Source organism: Rhinoderma darwinii, chromosome 4 (genome assembly GCF_050947455.1).
Source record: "Rhinoderma darwinii isolate aRhiDar2 chromosome 4, aRhiDar2.hap1, whole genome shotgun sequence".
NCBI lineage: Eukaryota > Metazoa > Chordata > Amphibia > Anura > Rhinodermatidae > Rhinoderma > Rhinoderma darwinii.
This window is the reverse complement of record NC_134690.1, coordinates 94,723,392-94,739,768: the sequence shown is the minus strand read 5'-3', so window position 1 is coordinate 94,739,768 and position 16,377 is coordinate 94,723,392. Positions and strand designations below refer to the sequence as shown.

Genomic DNA, 16,377 nt, shown 5'->3' with positions numbered 1-16,377 from the left:
TGTGAAGTCTTGTTGAAGCAGGGGAGACTGCCTGAACAGGGATGGTAACAGATTAGTCTGGTATGTGGAGCTGAGTCTTATCTGTTTTTTAGCTCCATGCACCATGTGGTCTCCGGGGGATTCCAGGTCACAGTGCTGTTATGTGTTTGAGTTCTCCTCCCGTAGTGAATGATTAACAGTGAGAATCTGTCTTCTGAGTTTAGGAGGATTTGCTGATAAGATTTAACACCCTGAGCATGCTTTATCTGTCGCTTTAGTTGTAGGTGGAAGCGGAGATAGGTCAACACACACCCATCTCTGCTGCCGTCAGGACACGCCCCCCATCACCATTGATTTCAATGGTGACGGATCCGGTGCCAATGGTTTCCATTTTTCTCCGTTGTGCAAGGGTTCCGTCGTTTTGGCGGAATCAATAGCGTAGTCGACTACGCTACTGATTCCGTCAAAACGACAGAACCCCTGCACAACGGAGACAAACGGAAACCATTGGGTCCGGATCCGTCACAATTGAAATCAATGGTGATAGAAACGGAAACCTTTGATTTCCGTTTGTGTCAGTCAGGGTCCCGTTCCGACGGAACGGGACCCTGGCGCAGACGTGAACAAAGCCTTAGACGTTGTCTCTGTTTATTTGATTTTTTAGTCTTTTCCTTTCTTTTCTTTGCTTCTAACCTTTCCCCCCTTCCCCCCACCCTCCTCTTCTTTGTTGTCATGTCTTTTCTACTTTTTTTTTTTTTTTTCTATTTATTATATATTTGTTTTTGCGATTATAATTCTGGTGTGGTTATATTGGCCACTAAAAGTACTAAATAGCCACATCACACCAATGAGGTTTCTTTGTGGCTTACAACCGGCTTTGATTTTCAATCTTGCTTGATTCCCCTATGCGCATTATACTAGGTGTTTCCAATGTAGTTTCATTTACTCTATTTCTTAAGATTACATGTATGATCTGTTTCCAACCAGTATATCTGCCAATGTCTGTTTGTTTACTTTTGTCCCACTTTATAATATTTCACATGGCTGTTGGAAAAGGCCTTTGTAATCTGCTTGTTATACTTTTGTTTTGACTTTCTTCTAAATAATAAAAATGAGATTGTTTAAAAAATAAATAAATCTATCAGAGGTATGATTCATAAGCCACGTGGCAGACTATCTTAATCTAATATTAATGCATCACCATATATATTTCTTTATTAAAATATAAGCATATAGAAGAGTGTTGTGGGCATGCTCTGTGACCTGTGCAGAGGTCACCATGGAGGGAGGGGTAGGGGGATAATCTGTCCCTATCACCTATTGTCCATTATGTAGTGCTGTGTTATCTGCCTTCAGCTTTATAATAGAGGTGTTCATTGTTAATGTAATCGTGCCCTCTGATAATGAGATGACTGTCATTTTACAAATTTGTTGTAAAAAATATGTTCACATAAAAAATTTATTAAACTAAATTTTTTTGATGATAAATTCCCTTTAAAGTGGATTTTTCAGCGTAAAGGGGTTAACCGGTAAAATAAAATTCAATATCTGATCGGTGGGAGTTCGACTCTTACCGATCAGCTGAGAGGCCGCGATGCCTAGTCTACTAGGAGTACGGACCTGTAGCTGAAAAAATGAAGGACAACATGCTCCATTCAAAGAGTTATTGTTGAATTGGAACCATATTATTTTACAGTATGGTTATTGCATAGGGGATAGTTGTATGAATAATTTCAGCACTTCGCAGTGTCCTTTAATATCTGTTTCCAATGTAACAGTGTACAAAATCGCATGCAGACTTTAATGCTGTATATGCCAAATTTAGTGGGTCTTCAATAAACAGACTGTTAACACAAAAGTTACTCATCATATACCTGGCCATTCTTAAAGGGAATGTGTTGCCAGAAAAACATGTTTTTTTTTAAAAAATTAAACATTTAGTGTGTGGGTGATTAAACATTGTTCAAATTTTTTTTATTTTTTTCGCGAGTCAGGAAATATTATAAATTTTTTCTAATTTATAATACTACCCATTTTTGGTCACTAGATGGAGCTAGTTCCCAAAATTGCAGCATTGCAACATTGGGTTAAAAGCCCTCGCTCTAGTGAGCTCTCAGCATCCCCCCCTCCTTTATCCTGGCTAGTGCCGGGATAAACGAGGGGTTTGAAAGGTTTAACCTCCTACACTGTGTGTCGCCATTTTTTGAGGTAACCCACAGTGTAGTAGGTTTACATACAGTAGTAAACACACACAAACACTAACATACATTGAAATCTCTTACCTGATCCTGCCGCCGCAGCTCCCTCCGGCCCGTCCGTTCCGTTTGCTGCCGCTGTTCCATGTGCACAAGTCCGGAAGCCGCGACCGGAAGTAGTAATATTACTGTCCGGCCGCGACTTCCGGTCCACAGGAAAATGGCGCCGGACGGCGCCAATTTCGAATAGGACTGTGTGGGAGCGGCGCATGCGCAGTTCCCACACAGACGCCGTACACGGCAGTCAATGGGACGGGAGCCGTTCACAGTCCCTATGGGACTGTGGCTGCCGTATTCCATGTCTGTGTGTGTCGTTAATCGACACACACAGAAATGGAACAAAAAATGGCAGCCCCCATAGGGAAGAAATAAGTGTAAAAATAAGAAACAGTAAAACACAAACACACAAATGAATATAAACGTTTTTATTAAAGCACTAACATCTTTAACATATAAAAATTTTATTTGTGATGACACTGTTCCTTTAAGTTAAATTTAACAAAACTGAATCTTGAGTCATATTCCTTAATTTATGGTGCATGACACAGTCCATGTGACAATATATTTTAATTGGTATCGAATTGGCGTAGCTAATACATTGCTACCTTAGTGTGCTTATGTCAGGGATCATTACCATGTATATTGTTTGCAAAAATATTATCCTTACATACAAGTTTAGCCCTGACAATTGGCGCCCAGCGTGTGGCTGCACTCAAGGGGATTTCGGAGTCCGGACAACCGACAATCACAGGGTGAAACAGACGACCCAGGACTGCCCACTGAAGGAGCCTGATCACCTCCACAATAACACGGTAAGTCAGTTGATTTTATAAATCTTCGTCTTATCTGTGTTAGTGGACGGTCTTTTGGTAGTCTATAGAACCCTGGTCGGTTGGCTGGATTATCTCAGACGACAGAGGCGACATCCCCGCTGTGTGGTCACGAACCCGTAAGAAATTAGTCGCGCCCGAATAATAACATCCTCTGGGTAATTAGGGACTAGATAGAAAATATAACCAGTTTTATACAGGGGCACGATAAGTAAGTGAGTAATTTTCCAGCAAGACCTGTAAGTTGCAGACTGGGAGATTGTAATATTCCAGCGAGATTGTAATATTCCAGCTAGATTTAATAAAATTGCAGACTGGGGGATTGTAATATTCCAGCGAGATGTAATACATTGCAGACTGGGAGATTGTAATATTTCGGCGAGACCTAGAGAGAGTTGCAGACTGCGAAATTGTAATATTTCCTGCTAGACCTAGAGAGTTGTAGACCGAAAATTGTTACATAAATTACGTGTATAATATAGACTGTTAGAATGGATGGTTTACGGTCCATATTCAAATCATCAGGATCACCCATACCCGGACGATCCTATTCGTATGATTTGGTGAAGCGAATGGAAGTTAGGAATAAGAAAGGTATTGTATGTTATATGTATTAGAAAACACAGGACCAGCCGCCGCCCTGTAATGGCGTCCGTACCTCATGTAGAGTGTGTCCTCATTGTGGGCAGCAAAACCCCCCTCACAGCTGAGCAATGTGCTTCCTGTGGGAGAGGCTGCCCCCCACCCCCTGATGAGGTCACGCCTGGCCCAACCAAATCAGTATGAAATGATAGCCTTGTTCATTTTCTCATTTCCCTCAGTAACACATGCTGCAATTCTAGATTCCATCCCAGTGTGCAGGACGCTGTGCACTGGTGAGAAGACACGTCATCATAATATAGAGATGGTGGCCGACAGATTGGACACAGTTACAGATTATGTGTTTGATGGTTTGAACGTAGACAATTCCTATACAATAGTGTGATGAATGATTGCAGATATGTACGTTGTTTTGCCGGCATTGAAATTGTTATGATTGTGAGAATAGAAGCTGTGAGGAGTGAGTGTGTGACCCCCTCCTATAGAATGCGGTTGGGAGGAGGAGGGGGGCTGTGTGCAGTGTAAAGTCTGAAAAGCAGACTGACTGGTATACAGGGCGTGGACTGATGAGACAAGGGGTTACAATATTGCACTGATTTTAGATCTATATTGTATGCTCTTATTTTTAACAGCAGTAATGTCTAAAAACAAAAATTCTTAGTGTTTTGTGTTATGGGGTTAAAATCTGTTTATTTTTTCTGTGTACAGGAAAGTTTCTTATCTTTGCGCATGCACTGTTGTTGATAAAAGTTACGCTGCATATTTATGTGTTATGATGTGATAAGATTTAATGTTGGAATGTTTTAATGTTAATTCAAATGTATTAAACTACCGATATTGTGAGACACGGGGTCTTGAAAATGTATGTGCCCCCATAGTTCCCTATTTTTATATACAGTTTATTGGTTTGCAGTAATTCATATTACCAGATATAATATTTTCCGTTTTATTGAATAACTAATTACAATTGTTTTGTTTTTGTTTTCACACATGAGGCGCGGGCTATAGTGCTGCCTAAATCTTATTTTGGAAAATGTGAAATGTTTTACAGGTAAATGGTTGCAAGTTATTTTAAAGATAAAATTAATTTTTATCAGGAGAAAGTCATTTTTGTTCCAGGCTGTTGTGTATTACAGGGGGTTAAACTAGTGCCCCCCAGATAGAGTGCCAGACCTTGTTATGTTAAGATGTAGTTTTGAACCCTGCTACATTACTTTCGCAGAATCCACAAAGGGGGGAATGGTGAAGGGACTGATCAGGTATAATTTTGGTTTGTTTTGAATTAATGAATTTGGTCCCAGGAGATCTACAAAATGTGTAAGAGACCATCCCTCTCCAGCAAATTTACACAAGAGGTCGAGGTCACTCACAGATGAGTCTTTGCAGATTTAGGGGGGAAGGAGGTGAAAATTATCTGAACATTGTTAATTTTATATAAAGATTTTAGTAATTTTTATTTGTTTTTGTATTAATCAAGTATTTACAGAACCTGATAAAAGTGAGATTCTCAAAGTGTTCTGGATTATCAGATGAGTGTGGAGAAGTGTATAACATTTGTTTTTATTTTAGAGAATGAAGACGCCCCCCCCCCCTTTGAAATGTTCTATCTATATGTGACATGGGTTTTTAATGTAAATTTGTAATGTAGAAATACTTGATCATATACAGTATGTACAAGACAGGATACGAGGCACCAGGTAAATCATCCAGAAACCACTCTCACCTTCTTGTTCATCTCAAGGAGCGGAGCTGGAGGTGCTCGCTGAGGCTGTAACATAGCAGAAGGTAAGACAGCCGACATTTACACTGACTCTAGGTACGCTTTTGGCATCGCCCAAAATTATGGGCCCATTGATAGTTGGAACTTTATTGGATCATCGGGTAAGCCAATTGAGAGAGCAAGAGATGACAGAACTGACAACAAGAGAATGTGCAGCCACGTATCAGTAAATTGGCTTGTCCCTGGATACAATAATGCCACCACTAGTTTGTAGCAGCCGGCATGTTGTGCGCACTGCATGACATAGGTAAAACAGAAAAGGTACCTGTGAAAAGTGCAGCCCGGCCAGATTACCCATCCCAGCGACTGCAGAACATACAACTACCTGAGGTAGAAGTGTATGACAAGGTGCTCATGTGTGTAGACCTGTTCTCAGGGGGGCCCGAAGCCCGGCCAGTATCTTCCCCACTGCAGACGTTGTGAGTAAGTGACAGGGGAACAGTGTTATCCCAGGTATTTACCTGGTGTTTGTACAATGATAAGATGACAGCAGTTCTCCAGATGTCCCAAAGTTAGTTTGTTTAATAACGATATTCAAAAAGTTTAGTGGGAATATTAAATACTGAGGTTAAGTTTTATGTAAAGTTCTGGACCAGCCTTAGCATTGGACTATTGGAGGCGTCAGTATTATGTTTGTGTAAATGAGAAATTCACGGTGCAAGTAGATTCCCATTTGAAAATATTTTTGTTGTGAAAGGAACATTTTAGAGCAGAGAATTCTGTGCAGTGTATATGTGTATGTATAGATATATATAAAGAAGTAAAATGAATTTGCATGTATCACTTCTAGTTACTGCTCAATGTGAACATTTAATGTAAAGATGTTATTTGTTAATGTTTTTCTTCAAATTAATTATCTGATTAAGATCAATTACTGATTATGCGATGAAAAGCTTGTTCTCCACAGGAAGAGTCCAACTCCGAATGGAGGCGTGAGAACCAGATTCTGACAGAATGTGGACGGATAAAGGAAGGTAAACCGGTACCACCCAAGGCACTCTTGATGGCACTTGCATTGATGGTGTATGACCTCACATATGCCCCATGTCTGCAAGGATCGATGTGGTAAGATCTAATTGGTATGTACCAGGCTTTACAGCTGATGCTGCTAAATTCTGTTAGAGCTGTTTGATTTGCCTACAGAACAGTCCTGGCAGACCGGTGCAAACCTTATCATACCCGCCTCCCACAAAGAGAACAGACCTTGAGAGGCCTTCCCAGGTAAAACGAACCAGAGTAGGGGGAGAAAAAATTGGTTTGAGACACTTGTCAGATAAACATGTGGAATCTGTGTATATTTCTGTGAATAGGAGATGTTCCAGGTAATCAGCTGAGAATAAGGTATAAATCCTGCTGGAAAGTGTAAACACCACGTGCAAATATAATCTACCCAATAATTACACATTGTCTAGGTGCCCTGTCCAGTGGAACAGAGAAGTTTTTCTTATAAAAAGGTGTTTGTTTGATGTCGTTTAACCCCTTAACGCCGAAGGACGGATATATCCGTCCTCAGCAGCTGCTAGTTCGCGCAGGAGGACGGATATATCCGTCCTGTGATCGCGCGGGTACTGACAGTTTACCCACGCGATCAGCGGCAGGAGCACGGCTGTTATACACAGCCTGGCTCCTGCTGCAACTGCCGGAATCGAAGCACGCGCCGATTCCGGCAGTTTAACCCATTAAATGCCGCTGTCAACAGTGACAGCGGCATTTAATGTGTTTGACAGAGGGGGGAACTCCCTCTGTCTCCCGATCGGCGCCCCCGCAAACAAATCGCGGGTCGCCGTCGGGTTTCCATGACAGCCGGGGGTCTAACAAAGACCCCCAGGTCTGTCTTCAGCATCTGCCTGTTAGGCGATGCCAGAGGCATGACCTAACAGGTTGCCTGTCAGTTTTACACTGACAGGCAATAATGCTTTGGTATACTAAGTATACCAAAGCATTATATATGCGATCGGCACATCGCATAGTGAAGTCCCCTGGTGGGACTAAAAAAAAAAAAGTAAAACCGTTAAATAAAGTTTGTGAAAAAAAAAATAAAAAAAATTACAGTCAAAGTCAAATAAAACTACTTTTTTGCCCCAAAAAGTGGTTTTATTTAATAAAACGGTCAAAACAAATCACACATACACATATATGGTATCCCCGCGATCGTAACAACTTGACCAATAAAATGAACACATTAATTAAACCGCCGGATGAACGGCGTCCAAAGAAAACGCAAAAAACAACGGCAAAATTCTCTCTTTTCTCCCATTCCCCCCATAAAAAATAAAATAAAAGTTCATCTATAAGTCCTATGTACCCCAAAATAGTACTAATGAAAACTACACATTGTCCCGCAAAAATCAATCCCACGTACGGCCACATCGACGGAAAAATAAAAAAATTACGCCTCTTGGAACGCGGCGATGCAAAAACAAGTAATTTTTTTCTAAAAGGGTTTTTATTGTGCAAACGTAGAAAAAACATATAAAACCTTTACATATTTGGTATCCCTGTAATCGTGCCGACCCATAGAATAAAGTTAACATGTTATTCACGCTGCATAGTAAACGGCGTAAATTTATAACGTGAAAATTAATGCTGGAATAGCTGCTTATTTTCAATTCTCTCCTAAAATAAAGTTAATAAAAGTTAATCAATATATTATAAGCATCTAAAAATGGTGCAATTACAAAATACAACTCGTCCCGCAAAAAACAAGCCCTTATACGGCTATGTCGACGGAATAAAAAAAGAGTTACGACTCTTGGAATGCGACCATGAAAAAACAAAAAATAATCCTTGGTCATTAACGTGCAAAATGGCCCGGTCATTAAGGGGTTAAGGGCCTGTCATTATTATTGTATGTACTTAGAACAACGTTTATAGTGTATGCGGATGATGTTATCACCAGATTAGTATTTATTTTAACAATTGACAAGGGTTGGGGTCCCCGGCAAGTGCCAGTAAACATGAACTAAAAGACTTTTAATATGATGAACTCCATCACTGAGATGCGGCAGGCGCAGCCTGAGCCAGTACAACATGTTTATCATGAACTGATGGCAGTGTCACAATTCTAAACAGCCGCCCAGACAAGTAACTTACCGGAGGAAGAGGATAGATACGGAGGGTTTGTGGTAGTCACAATAAAACTCCACTAATCCGTCTACGTGGGAACTCACCCCAGGCTCACAGTATGAGGTGCTGTGTACAGCCCGGTGACGTATACTAAAAGAGACGGTGTCGGACAGATGAGAAGGACCAAACCAAGTCCTGATGACATCAGCAAAGTTCAAAGTAAAGACCAAAGACCTGAGTGAATCCGTCAGCAGTATCCAAGTGTTTTAATAAGTAAGTGACCAGGTGGAGGATAGTAATAGATCCCCCACTGGACACCACTGTGCAGTCTGACTCCACAGAAGACAGGAGAAGAAGAGGACGATGATGTACAGGACTGGCAATGAACTGATGGGACCCAAAACCTGAGGGTGATAGCATGAGATTGGTGATAGCATTATATTATTAGTTGAGGCCCTATTGTTTATATTGTCTAAGGTTTATAATTATAATGTATGTAAATACGCTGCGGCACTGCAAATTACGATCTGAGGAGTTTTATGTGGAGGTGTGAGGTGAAGGTCACTGGTTGTTGTCACTCATATGTAAGAAGTACATGGCAGCAATGACAGCCCGGAGGTTATGTTACCCGGGTGTATTTAGGTTTGGCGAAGATGCTGCCCATGACCTGTTATATCTGCAGGGGTAAAAGTCCCATTAGGACAGACAGTAAGTGACATTGCGACAATTATTATCATTAATAAAAATGTGGACTGGATTAATTATATATATTACAACCAGCAGCGGTTTGTATATTATACCAAGACAACCATCCTGTATCCTGAGGAAAATAGGGAAAGTTAGGACCACTCCGAAACCTTGGAAGTCCAGGTACAAAGGGGGGTTACTCATAAGGAGTAGCTCGTCTCAAGCTGGTGAAGAAATCCAAAACCCCTACCCGCCTGGTTCGGGTGGTCTGTAGTAGGTTGCTAGGCAAGACTCAGGGATAGAGTAATAATATTTTTAGGGGGGACTGTCAGGGATCATTACCATGTATATTGTTTGCAAAAATATTATCCTTACATATATATATATATCAGTGTATTTCACAAAGAGATTGGATCTATGGAACACAAAGGAGCCTGCATGACGGACACGCCTATGGAGACACCGCCCCTGGAATGCAAGAGGAGTGTACAGAAGAACTTACAGCTGAGGAGCCAATGGGGCTTAAGCACGTCCCACATCTCTAGGGAGGACTTTGTGTTTCTTTCTTTGTTGAATAAAAAAGTTCAGTTCACTTCCTACCTCACTGAGGGAGGACATCTACCAACTTGTCTGCGTGGTATATTTTCTCCATGCATGCCCTCAGTTCCAATTTACAGAGGTGGTTATTCGGTGTGGAATAACAGGGAGAAGGAAGTTTAGCCCTGACACTTATGGGTGTGCATACAATGATAATGCTTTGTCATGATACCAGATATTTCTTGTCTTTATTAAACACAAAAAGAGAATATAGAAAGTTCTTGATTGTTTAACCCCATAACGACATCCAACGTACTAGCACATTGTTGTAGTTAGGTACTTAACGCAACACAACATACTGCCACGTATGATAGCCTATTAGGTCCCACCCAGAGACAGAACCTAATAGGCTTGCTGTCAGTGAATGACTGACAGCTCTAATTCATTGCACTACGTGGGTAGTGCAATGCATTAGGGTAAAGATCAGAGGTGCAGGCTTTCAAGTCCCCTAATGGTACAAAAAAAAAAAGTGAAAAAAGTTGCATAAAAGTGTAAAAATAAAAGTTTCAAGTTAATAAAAAAAAACTGCTTTTTTTCCTGTAATAATTATTTTATTATAGGACGAAAATGAAACCGTTAAAAAAAAAGTATACATATTTGGTACATCCGCCACATCCGTAACGACCCAAACTAGTTATTTTTTCTGCACGGTGAACACCGCAAACACCACAAAAAATAAAAAACAATGCCAGAATCGCTATATTTTTTTTATCACCACCCCTCCCAAAACATGGAATAAAAAGTGATTAAAAAGTCGCATGTACCCCAAAACAGTACCAATAAAAACTACAACTGGTCTCGTAAAAAATAAGCCCTTACACAGCTTTTTTGACTGATAAATAAAAAATTTTATTGAGAAAATGCTGCTACGTAATAAAAGTATATACATATGGCATTGCCGTAATCCTATCGACCCGCAGAATAAAGTAAAATTGTCATTTATAGCCTACTGTGAACACTGTAAAAAGAAAAAAGAACATTGTCAGAATTTGCGTATATCCCAAAATGGTACCAATGAAAACTACAGATTGTCCTGCAACAAATAAGCCCTCACACAGCTCCGATGGAGAAAAAATAAAAAAGTTCTGACTCTCAGAATATGGCGATGCAAAATGTGCAGATCGTTCCAAAAGCGGATAAGATCGGGCACCATTTATCAGTGCGGCAAAGGCCATATATCTATGAATTATTATTTATTTACCGCATTATTATACCCTATTATTTCCGCAAAGCTTAGATATGCCCCCACATTATAAACTGAAATGCCAGTAAAACCCACACTGAACAACTGCCAAGCTAAATTTGCTCTCCAAAAGCCAAATGGCGCTCCCTCCCTTTTGAACCCTACAGCGTGCCTAAACAGCAGTTTCCGTCCACATATATGGCATCGCCATACCCGGGAGAACCCGATTAACATTTTATGAGGTATTTGTCTTCGGTGGCACAAACTGGGCACAACATATTGTGCACTAAAATGGCATATCAGCGGAAAATTGCAATTTTTACTTTGCACCATCCGCTGCACATTAATTTCTAACGAAAAACACCTGTGGGGTCAAAATGCTCATTACACCCCTTAAAATGCCTTAAGGGGTGTTGTTTCCAAAATAGGGGTCACTACTTGGAGGTTTTGTTTTACTATTTGACCTCAGAGCTCTGCAATTGTGGGTCAATGCTGTGAAAATCACCAAAATAGGCCTCACATGCGCATGGGGCTCTTCACTTCTGAGCCCTGTCATATGTCCAGGCAAATGATAAATGCCTTGAGGCCTAGTGTTTCTAAAATGCGGTCACTTCTTGGGGGCTTCCACTGTACTCTGGTATCTCAGGGCTTTGCAAATGCAACATGGCCCCCAAAAACCAAGCCAGCAAAATCTGCATGCCAAATAGCACTCCTGCCTTTCTGAGCACTTCCGTGTGTCCAAACAGCAGTTTGACCCCATATGGGGCATTGCCGCAATCAGGAGAAATTGCTTTTCAAATATTGGTGTGCATTTTCTCTTTATTTCTTGTAGAAATTTAAAATTTCAACGTTTTGTCAGAAAAAAACTTAACATTTTCAATTTCACAGCATAATTCCATTAAATTCTACAAAAAGCCTGTGGGGTCAAAATGTTCACTATACCCCTCGATAAAGTCCTTCAGGGGTGGTTGCCTAAATGGGGTCACTTTTGGGGGGTCTCCACTGATTTGGTCCCGCAAGGGTTTTGCAAATGCTACATGGCACCCAAAAACAATTCCAGCAAAATCTGCATGCCAAGTAGCCCTTGTGCCTTTGTGAGCCCTGCTGCGTATCCAAACAACAGTTTATAACCACAGGTGGGATATTGCCGTACTCTGGAGAGATTGCTTTACAAATGTTGGGGTACTTTTTCTCCTTTTAGTGGAAAAACGTTGATATTAATTTTCACGGGCGAATACCACTAAATTCCGCAAAAAAACGATAGGGTCTAAATGCTTACTATACCCCTCGATAAATTCCTTGAGTGCTTTAGTTTCCCAAATTAGGTCACTTTTGGGGGGTTTTCACTGTTTTGGATCCTCAGGCGATTTGTAAATGCGACATAGCTCCTGAAAACCATTCCAGCAAAACATAATCTCCAAAAGCCAAATGCTGTGTCCAGGTATTATTTTAAATGTCTATAGTAAAATTTGAGAAAGCTTACACGCACTTTAGTTTTTGGCATATTTGTAAAGTTTTTCTGGTCAGCAGCGTTTTTCTCAATATGCAGCATGCTCTAGGTATGGTGTTTTTTTTCTGCTGTTCTCCATACGCTCCTCTATGGAACTTCATAAACACCAGGAAAAAATGAATGTACAAAATGACATTAAAGGGTTATTCCCAATTTAGACACCAAGCAAAATCGGGGTCGGATGATCACCGTTCTCGATACAGGTGTGGATCCCAGAGGTGGGACTCGCATCTATCAGAGATCTATGGCATATCCTGTGGATATGCCATAAATATCTAAGTTGGTAATAACCCTTTAAAGAGGCTCTGTCACCAGATTCTCAAATCCCTATCTCCTATTGCATGTGATCGGCGCTGCAATGTAGATAACAGTAACGTTTTTTTATTTTTTTAAAACGTTAATTTTTTCCCAAGTTATGAGCTATTTTATATATATGCAAATGAGCTTTCAAATGGACAACTGGGCGTGTTTTTTTTTGTATGTCCAACTGGGCGTGTATTGTGTTTTTAACTGGGCGTGTTTACTATTTTTACTAACTGGGCGTTGTGAATAGAAGTGTATGATGCTGACGAATCAGTGACCAATCAGCATCATGCACTCCTCTCCATTTATTTACACAGCAGCATCACGTTCTTACTAGAACGATGTGCAGCCACATACACAAGTGTCCTGATAATGAATACACATGACCTCCAGCCTGGACGTCATGTGTATTCAGAATCCTGACACTTCTGAATCTTTTCTGTGAGATTCCAGCAAGCCACGCGTAATCTCGCGAGATTACAGAGGTAAACGAGATTTTGTTTCCCTTGCTGGAAATCTCAAAGAAAAGAGTCAGAAATGTCAGGATTCTGAATACTCATGACGTCCAGGCTGGATGATCATGTGTATTCATTATCAGGACACTTGATTAACGTTAATGTCTGTGCATGTGGCTGCACATCGCTGCTGTGTAAATGAATGGAGAGGAGTGTATGACGCTGACTGGTCACTGATTGGTCAGGGTCATACACGTAAACACACCCAGTTAAAAACACAATACACGCCCAGTTGGACATAACGAAAAAAAAACGCCCAGTTGTCCATTTCAAAGCTCATTTGCATATATATAAAATAGCTCATAACTTGGCCAAAAATGAACGTTTTAAAAAAAACAAAAACGTTGCTGTTATCTACATTGTAGCGCCGATCACATGCAATAGGAGATGGGGGTTTGAGAATCTGGTGGCAGAGCCTCTTTAAATAAAAAACGCCACTAAAACAATATAAAAAAAGTCTAAAAAAACTTTCATAACGCAGAAAAAGTGAGTGTGAAGGAGACCATGTATCAAGGTTCGTGTCTTCTCAAATATAGAAAAAGTAGGACACTCAAATTAGGTTATTATAGTCAGGTGAGTACATAAAAAGGAAAACCTAACAGCTGATGCAGTGGTAAAAAATTCCCGAAGTTGGATGTCCCGAATATACTTCTTTTATTCAGAATTACTCTTTTTAGAAATGACCTAGGACCTGATAATAGAGCAGGTCAGTGGCAGGGAGATCAATTTCCCCATCACTGCCCTGCAACACAGCAATATATAGCTACCGTGTTTCCCCGATAGTAAGACACCCCCGATTGTAAGACGTATCGGGGGTTTCAGGGGGGTCAGCTAATATAAGCCGTACCCCGAAAGTAAGACATATGTCTTACTTTCGGGGAAACACGGGGGTATTGCCGCCTCCTGCCCACTTCCGCGCCGCCCCCCTCTCCATACGTCACCGCGCCGTCCTGTGATGGCGCGGGTACTGAGACTGTACCCACGCGATCAGCGGCAGGAGCACGGCTGTTATACACAGCCTGGCTCCTGCTGCAACTGCCGGAATCGAAGCGCGCGCCGATTCCGGCAGTTTAACCCATTAAATGCCGCTGTCAATAGTGACAGCGGCATTTAATGTGTTTGACAGAGGGGGGAGCTCCCTCTGTCACCCGATCGGCGCCCCCGCAAACAAATCGCGGGTCGCCGTCGGGTTTCCATGACAGCCGGGGGTCTAACAAAGACCCCCAGGTCTGCCTTCAGCATCTGCCTGTTAGGCGATGCCGGAGGCATGACCTAATAGGTTGCCTGTCAGTTTTACACTGACAGGCAATAATGCTTCGGTATACTAAGTATACCAAAGCATTATATATGCGATCGGCACATCGCATAGTGAAGTCCCCTGGTGGGACTAAAAAAAAAAATGTAAAACAGTTAAATAAAGTTTGTGAAAAAAAATAAAATAATAATTCGACAATTTTTTTCCAATATAAGACATACCCCGAAAGTAAGACATAGTGGGGCTTTTGGGGATAAAAAGAAAGTAAGACACTGTCTTACTTTCGGGGAAACACGGTAGCTGTTTATGGCATCCTGTATCCTGCTTATTGCACAGAACAAAGCTTTTGCTTTGGGGCCCAAGGGCTTCAAGTTAGGTCTCTAAGAATCATTATAACAGAATTATATTAGAGAACTGCAATTCCCTCATATACATGTAATTTTTCACTTTAAAATCAGAAAACTACTGCAGCAAAAAAAAAAAAAAAAATAACTGACCAAGGGAGATAGAATATTATATGAGAGTAATAAAAAATGCTCTTGAAAAGCTTGACAGTATAGCCCTAGTCATCATACGATTTTGCTTTATACATATTTCATGTTAGGCCTTATTCTGTTATTTTACTGTTTCTTTTATCTCGCTTTCCAATATTCTCCCTTTCACTGTCCAAGATCTGCTTTTAAGAATCCAACTAAAGCGAGTTGAAATAAAGAAATGTATCCAGATATTCATAGTATGGCTACTAAATCATTACAATGTGACTTATATAACCCTGTTTTCCTATACCTCATAGTTCTTTCATGTTCTGCTCGTGTCCTCACAATCAGGAAATCGATCTTCTGTTATATTATATAATGTACAATCCACATTGATCATGTACATTCAATCGGTAGACTAGGACTGTTTTGTCCAGATATCCGTCACACATATAGCATATCCACTAGAGTATACATTGTACATTCCTCAGTCTCACATTAACCCACATGGTGTACATAGTATTTAACTTACGATTCATCTCCACATCAATCTAGCAGGCGTCTTGTGAGTCTGGAGGTCACCGGACGTCTTGGGTTTTTTGTAGGTTTTTCTCCAATTTGCTTTAGGACTTCGCTTTCAGCCATAAATGGTAGATCACATTCTGGTTAATCCATAACCTGAAATATTGACCCAATGTCCTGTCGCTCTCTGTGCAAACAAAATGCTGAATTCCAAAATAGTGCAAGCCTGCGTAGGAGAGAATTAAGCCAGGCAATGTATGCTGTATTTATAAAAAACAAAAACAAAGCTTTAACATTACATGTATATAGCAAAATAGATGTAAAAGTGAGGCCGAGAGGGAAACCTGAAATATAAATCCCGCAAATTCGCTCTTTTTAATAGTTGTGCAAAATGATTCCTGACTTGTTGTTTGTCTGTATTACTTATTACATGTCATTTCTCTGTATTGTGCAGCACTGTATTTGCTACATTTAACCCCTTCCCGTCGCAGCCCTTTTTCAGATTTTCATTTTAGTTTTTTCCTCCCCACATTCCAGAAGCCATAACGTCTTTATTTTTCCGTCGATATAGTACTATGAGGGCTTGATTTTTTTTTGGAACGAGTTGTAGTTTTTCATAGCACCATTTATTTTGCCATATAATGTACTAGGAAACTAGCAAAAAATTATTTGTGGGGTAGAAAATGAAAAAAACAGCGATTCCTCCATGTTTTTTTGCGCGCCGTTTTTACGGCATTCACTGTGCAATTAAAACAACATGTTAACTTTATTCTGTGGGTCAATACGATTATGGCGATACCAAATATATATTGTTTTTTC

General features: G+C 40.6%; 1 protein-coding gene across 1 annotated transcript in view; it reads right to left on the bottom strand.

Moving 5' to 3' along the window:
• The window catches only part of PROC (protein C, inactivator of coagulation factors Va and VIIIa), a 77,810-nt gene extending 62,085 nt beyond the window's left edge, over positions 1-15,725 (bottom strand). The window contains exon 1 of the mRNA XM_075861396.1: positions 15,569-15,725. Within this exon, the coding sequence (XP_075717511.1) occupies positions 15,569-15,575 (7 nt within the window). The 5' untranslated portion in view covers positions 15,576-15,725. The remainder of the gene's footprint in view (positions 1-15,568) is intronic.
• Between the last annotated feature and the right edge of the window lie 652 nt (positions 15,726-16,377).